At 39.3% G+C, this 6,844-nt stretch overlaps 1 protein-coding gene across 1 annotated transcript in view; it reads left to right on the top strand.

Moving 5' to 3' along the window:
- Nucleotides 1-1,705: 1,705 nt before the first annotated feature.
- LOC310868806 (cytoplasmic phosphatidylinositol transfer protein 1-like) overlaps nucleotides 1,706-6,844 on the top strand; it is a gene marked incomplete at its 5' end in the record, with an annotated part of 53,848 nt that continues 48,709 nt past the window's right edge. Inside the window, one exon of the mRNA XM_083779277.1 lies at nucleotides 1,706-1,753. Coding sequence (XP_083635403.1) covers nucleotides 1,706-1,753 — 48 coding nt within the window. The remainder of the gene's footprint in view (nucleotides 1,754-6,844) is intronic.

The following is a 6,844-nucleotide window of genomic DNA, read 5'->3' as shown; positions in this document are numbered from 1 at the left end:
CGTTTTTTCTTCTGCCATAGATCTTCTGTTTACAATCGTATAGGTTACAGCAGACAGAGAGACAGTAGGCCTAACCCAAGAAGAAAAGTCGTTTCGGTGTGAATTGAACTGCATGCCTGCACTGCATCGTTTGGACTGAACTCGGAATATCCGCGTACGGGACGCACGGATGCTTTTAATAATAGCGACGAGCCAAACACTGAAGACATGTCATAATAACAACAGCTTGAATGTTGCATTCCGTAGCGTTATAGCAGCATATATAGGCTATACCCTAGTGTTATTTTACGTCGAACTTTCCACAGTATAGCATACCGGTATATGGCTTTGGCCACTAAATGTGCGCGGTGTGTGTAGTCTAGTCTTGCAAACAGTGAGGCATGAAGCGCTACTTGATTAGCTCTGCTACAATACAATCATCATGGGTTTGATTGTAGCTGCTGCTCTCCGCTTGTTTGTCTTGTAGCAGTAAGCAGCAGGAGCAGCGGTGGTGGTGGTGGTGCTTTGCTGGCGTGCTGCCTCTCACGTAGTACTATAGCCTACATATACAACGGATGGCTGCAGCAGCCAGAGGCTTGATGCTGAGATACTGACTGCATGGAGAGGAGAGGAAAATACTACTACTACTATACTGACTGGTGCTGAGGAGAGGAGAGCAGAGGAACAATACTACTGACTGATGGAGAGGAGAGGAGAGGAACAGCATAAGTGCTGAGGAGAGGAGAGGAGAGGAGCAGCATCATACTACTGACTGGCCAGGTGAAACAATGGTTTACAACATTGTGGGAAAAAAATATATAAATTAAAACTGACTACTACTGATTGGTGCTGAGGAGAGGAGAGGAGAGGAGAGGAGAGGAGAGGAGAGGAGAGGAGAGGAGAGGAGAGGAGAGGAGAGGAGAGGAGAGGAGAGGAGAGGAGAGGAGAGGAGAGGAGAGGAGAGGAGAGGAGAGGAGAGGAGAGGAGAGGAGAGGAGAGGAGAGGAGAGGAGGAGAATAATCCATCATCTTCCCGCATGCAGGCAGACTGGCATCCTCATCCTCTCATCATCATCTGTGACGGAGCTAATAGCAGCACATGAGTGAGTGAGTGAGCCTCTGGTCCGGACTCACTGCCAGCCACAGCACAGCAGAAGAAGAATTGCCTGCAGTGAACTTAACTATATCTCCATAAGATCTTCTCCTGACAGACTAATAGGATACTTCTATCTCCATCTGCTGCTGTCATCCATAAGATCTTCTCCTGACAGACTATTAGGATACTGCTATCTCCATAAGATCTCCTCCTATAACAGACTATTAGGATACTGCTATCTCCATAAGATCTCCTCCTAACAGACTAATAGGATACTTCTATCTCCATATGCTGCTGTCATCCATAAGATCTTCTCCTGACAGACTATTAGGATACTGCTATCTCCATAAGATCTCCTCCTATAACAGACTAATAGGATACTTCTATCTCCATCTGCTGCTGTCATCCATAAGATCTTCTCCTGACAGACTATTAGGACACTGCTATCTCCATCTGCTTCTCTTATATAAGATCTTCTCCTGCAGACTATTTGGATACTGCTATCTCCATAAGATCTCCTCCTAACAGACTAACAGGATACTTCTATCCATCCATCTGCTGCTGTCATCCAGTATAAGATCTTCTCCTCTCGACAGACTATATCAGGATATACTGCTACAGTGGAGCCACTATGTTGATGAAGGAGTATCGCATCTGCATGCCTCTCAGCGTGGAGGAGGTAAGGACCCCCATTCACTTTATTTATCCCGCTTTTCTGCTGATGCTTTTATTTAGCCTATAGAGAGAGAAGTGGTTTTATTTAGCCTATAGAGAGAAGTGGTTTTATTTAGCCTATAGAGAGAAGTGGTTTTATTTAGCCTATAGAGAGAAGTGGTTTTATTTAGCCTATAGAGAGAAGTGGTTTTATTTAGCCTATAGAGAGAGAAGTGGTTTTATTTAGCCTATAGAGAGAAGTGGTTTTATTTAGCCTATAGAGAGAGAAGTGGTTTTATTTAGCCTATAGAGAGAGAAGTGGTTTTATTTAGCCTATAGAGAGAGAAGTGGTTTTATTTAGCCTATAGAGAGAAGTGGTTTTATTTAGCCTATAGAGAGAGAAGTGGTTTTATTTAGCCTATAGAGAGAAGTGGTTTTATTTAGCCTATAAGAGAAGTGGTTTTATTTAGCCTATAGAGAGAAGTGGTTTTATTTAGCCTATAGAGAGAAGTGGTTTTATTTAGCCTATAGAGAGAGAAGTGGTTTTATTTAGCCTATAGAGAGAAGTGGTTTTATTTAGCCTATAGAGAGAGAAGTGGTTTTATTTAGCCTATAGAGAGAAGTGGTTTTATTTAGCCTATAGAGAGAGAAGTGGTTTTATTTAGCCTATAGAGAGAAGTGGTTTTATTTAGCCTATAGAGAGAAGTGGTTTTATTTAGCCTATAGAGAGAAGTGGTTTTATTTAGCCTATAGAGAGAAGTGGTTTTATTTAGCCTATAGAGAGAGAAGTGGTTTTATTTAGCCTATAGAGAGAGAAGTGGTTTTATTTAGCCTATAGAGAGAAGTGGTTTTATTTAGCCTATAGAGAGAAGTGGTTTTATTTAGCCTATAGAGAGAAGTGGTTTATTTAGCCTATAGAGAGAAGTGGTTTTATTTAGCCTATAGAGAGAAGTGGTTTATTTAGCCTATAGAGAGAAGTGGTTTTATTTAGCCTATAGAGAGAAGTGGTTTTATCTAGCCTATAGAGAGAAGTGGTTTTATTTAGCCTATAGAGAGAGAAGTGGTTTTATTTAGCCTATAGAGAGAAGTGGTTTTATTTAGCCTATAGAGAGAAGTGGTTTTATCTAGCCTATAGAGAGAAGTGGTTTTATTTAGCCTATAGAGAGAGAAGTGGTTTTATTTAGCCTATAGAGAGAAGTGGTTTTATTTAGCCTATAGAGAGAAGTGGTTTTATCTAGCCTATAGAGAGAAGTGGTTTTATTTAGCCTATAGAGAGAGAAGTGGTTTTATTTAGCCTATAGAGAGAAGTGGTTTTATTTAGCCTATAGAGAGAAGTGGTTTATTTAGCCTATAGAGAGAAGTGGTTTTATTTAGCCTATAGAGAGAAGTGGTTTATTTAGCCTATAGAGAGAGAAGTGGTTTTATTTAGCCTATAGAGAGAAGTGGTTTTATTTAGCCTATAGAGAGAAGTGGTTTTATTTAGCCTATAGAGAGAGAAGTGGTTTTATTTAGCCTATAGAGAGAGAAGTGGTTTTATTTAGCCTATAGAGAGAGAAGTGGTTTTATTTAGCCTATAGAGAGAGAAGTGGTTTTATTTAGCCTATAGAGAGAGAAGTGGTTTTATTTAGCCTATAGAGAGAAGTGGTTTTATTTAGCCTATAGAGAGAGAAGTGGTTTTATTTAGCCTATAGAGAGAGAAGTGGTTTTATTTAGCCTATAGAGAGAAGTGGTTTTATTTAGCCTATAGAGAGAAGTGGTTTTATTTAGCCTATAGAGAGAAGTGGTTTTATTTAGCCTATAGAGAGAGAAGTGGTTTTATTTAGCCTATAGAGAGAGAAGTGGTTTTATTTAGCCTATAGAGAGAAGTGGTTTTATTTAGCCTATAGAGAGAGAAGTGGTTTTATTTAGCCTATAGAGAGAGAAGTGGTTTTATTTAGCCTATAGAGAGAAGTGGTTTTATTTAGCCTATAGAGAGAAGTGGTTTATTTAGCCTATAGAGAGAAGTGGTTTTATTTAGCCTATAGAGAGAAGTGGTTTTATTTAGCCTATAGAGAGAGAAGTGGTTTTATTTAGCCTATAGAGAGAAGTGGTTTTATTTAGCCTATAGAGAGAGAAGTGGTTTTATTTAGCCTATAGAGAGAGAAGTGGTTTTATTTAGCCTATAGAGAGAGAAGTGGTTTTATTTAGCCTATAGAGAGAGAAGTGGTTTTATTTAGCCTATAGAGAGAGAAGTGGTTTTATTTAGCCTATAGAGAGAGAAGTGGTTTTATTTAGCCTATAGAGAGAAGTGGTTTTATTTAGCCTATAGAGAGAGAAGTGGTTTTATTTAGCCTATAGAGAGAAGTGGTTTTATTTAGCCTATAGAGAGAAGTGGTTTTATTTAGCCTATAGAGAGAAGTGGTTTTATTTAGCCTATAGAGAGAAGTGGTTTTATTTAGCCTATAGAGAGAGAAGTGGTTTTATTTAGCCTATAAGAGAAGTGGTTTTATTTAGCCTATAGAGAGAGAAGTGGTTTTATTTAGCCTATAGAGAGAAGTGGTTTTATTTAGCCTATAGAGAGAAGTGGTTTTATTTAGCCTATAGAGAGAAGTGGTTTTATTTAGCCTATAGAGAGAAGTGGTTTTATTTAGCCTATAGAGAGAAGTGGTTTTATTTAGCCTATAGAGAGAGAAGTGGTTTTATTTAGCCTATAGAGAGAAGTGGTTTTATTTAGCCTATAGAGAGAGAAGTGGTTTTATTTAGCCTATAGAGAGAGAAGTGGTTTTATTTAGCCTATAGAGAGAGAAGTGGTTTTATTTAGCCTATAGAGAGAGAAGTGGTTTTATTTAGCCTATAGAGAGAAGTGGTTTTATTTAGCCTATAGAGAGAGAAGTGGTTTTATTTAGCCTATAGAGAGAGAAGTGGTTTATTTAGCCTATAGAGAGAAGTGGTTTTATTTAGCCTATAGAGAGACGTGGTTTTATTTAGCCTATAGAGAGAAGTGGTTTTATTTAGCCTATAGAGAGAGAAGTGGTTTTATTTAGCCTATAGAGAGAAGTGGTTTTATTTAGCCTATAGAGAGAGAAGTGGTTTTATTTAGCCTATAAGAGAAGTGGTTTTATTTAGCCTATAGAGAGAAGTGGTTTTATTTAGCCTATAGAGAGAAGTGGTTTTATTTAGCCTATAGAGAGAAGTGGTTTTATTTAGCCTATAAGAGAAGTGGTTTTATTTAGCCTATAGAGAGAAGTGGTTTTATTTAGCCTATAGAGAGAAGTGGTTTTATTTAGCCTATAGAGAGAGAAGTGGTTTTATTTAGCCTATAGAGAGAAGTGGTTTTATTTAGCCTATAGAGAGAGAAGTGGTTTTATTTAGCCTATAGAGAGAAGTGGTTTATTTAGCCTATAGAGAGAAGTGGTTTTATTTAGCCTATAGAGAGAAGTGGTTTTATTTAGCCTATAGAGAGAAGTGGTTTTATTTAGCCTATAGAGAGACGTGGTTTTATTTAGCCTATAGAGAGAGAAGTGGTTTTATTTAGCCTATAGAGAGAAGTGGTTTTATTTAGCCTATAGAGAGAAGTGGTTTTATTTAGCCTATAGAGAGAAGTGGTTTTATTTAGCCTATAGAGAGAAGTGGTTTATTTAGCCTATAGAGAGAGAAGTGGTTTTATTTAGCCTATAGAGAGAAGTGGTTTTATTTAGCCTATAGAGAGAAGTGGTTTTATTTAGCCTATAGAGAGACGTGGTTTTATTTAGCCTATAGAGAGAAGTGGTTTTATTTAGCCTATAGAGAGAAGTGGTTTTATTTAGCCTATAGAGAGAAGTGGTTTTATTTAGCCTATAGAGAGAAGTGGTTTTATTTAGCCTATAGAGAGAGAGAAGTGGCTTTCAACCCTTTTTTTCATATCAAGGTTCCATTATTTATTTTGGCTTGCATGCACGGACCACCATTTGATTATAGGTTTAGCCTCTTAGACCCAAAACTATATAGAATACTTTGCAGATGTTTAACTTGAGAGAGTAAAATGACGCTTGTGCTTGTGCTTGTGTGTGTGTGTGTGTGTGTGTGTGTGTGTGTGTGTGTGTGTGTGTGTGTGTGTGTGTGTGTGTGTGTGTGTGTGTGTGTGTGTGTGTGTGTGTGTGTGTGTGTGTGTGTGTGTGTGTGTGTGTGTGTGTGTTCTCTCTCTTCTGCACCAAACAGCTTTGATTGTTGTTGTGAACTATCTTGTTGTTACTCAAAGTGTAATCCCGATAGTGGCCGCATGGGGGCGACATTGTCTTCTCTGCTGCTCAATCTGTTCCAGTTGAAGAGAGGTGCATTTTTGGGCAGAAAATGCAATAGTTGGCCATAACGGCAACTGCAAGGCATACAGTACAGTAGAGTACAGTATACATAATCATCTGTCCACTAGATGGAGGTTGAATTACCCTAATTATGGTCTGTGTTTTGTGCCATCATTTGCCTGCATATTTGATGCAGTTGTTGTTAAGTGAATATGGCATGAGAATGGATAGAGGCCCTACAGGGAAATGACTGGGTCAATGCCAATTGACCCTGTGTGTGTGTGTGTGTGTGTGTGTGTGTGTGTGTGTGTGTGTGTGTGTGTGTGTGTGTGTGTGTGTGTGTGTGTGTGTGTGTGTGTGTGTGTGTGTGTGTGTGTGTGTGTGCGTGTGTGCGTGCGTGTGTGCGTGCGTGCGTGCGGGGAGCCTATAGGGAAATGAAAAGGTCAATGCCAATTGACCTGTGTGTTTGTGTGTGTGTGTGTCTGAATACCTTTCACAGCCCATCCCTTACGGGATTATTCAGACACAATTATATGTCCTGTGCACACAAGGAGATAATGGACAGAAGACAGACTTGCGTTCATGGCGGTATTTTTACACCCAGGTATGCACACATACATAATATCCGCGTGCGTGCGTGCGTGCGTGCGTGCGTGCGTGCGTGCGTGCGTGCGTGCGTGCGTGCGTGCGTCTCACTGCTGTTTCTTGATGGTCGTTGTTTGGCAGTGTGTTGATTGTTCACACTCATGACTCATTCATGATATATAATACTTATGTAATACCATGAAGTCATGTCTGTCTGTCTGTCTGTCTGTCTGTCTGTCTGTCTGTCTGTCTGTCTGTCTATCACGGTGTAG

This window comes from Protomyctophum parallelum (assembly GCF_964188405.1).
Source record: "Protomyctophum parallelum genome assembly, chromosome: 13".
NCBI classification, from domain to species: Eukaryota; Metazoa; Chordata; class Actinopteri; order Myctophiformes; family Myctophidae; genus Protomyctophum; species Protomyctophum parallelum.
This window is presented reverse-complemented; position numbering and strand designations above follow the sequence as displayed.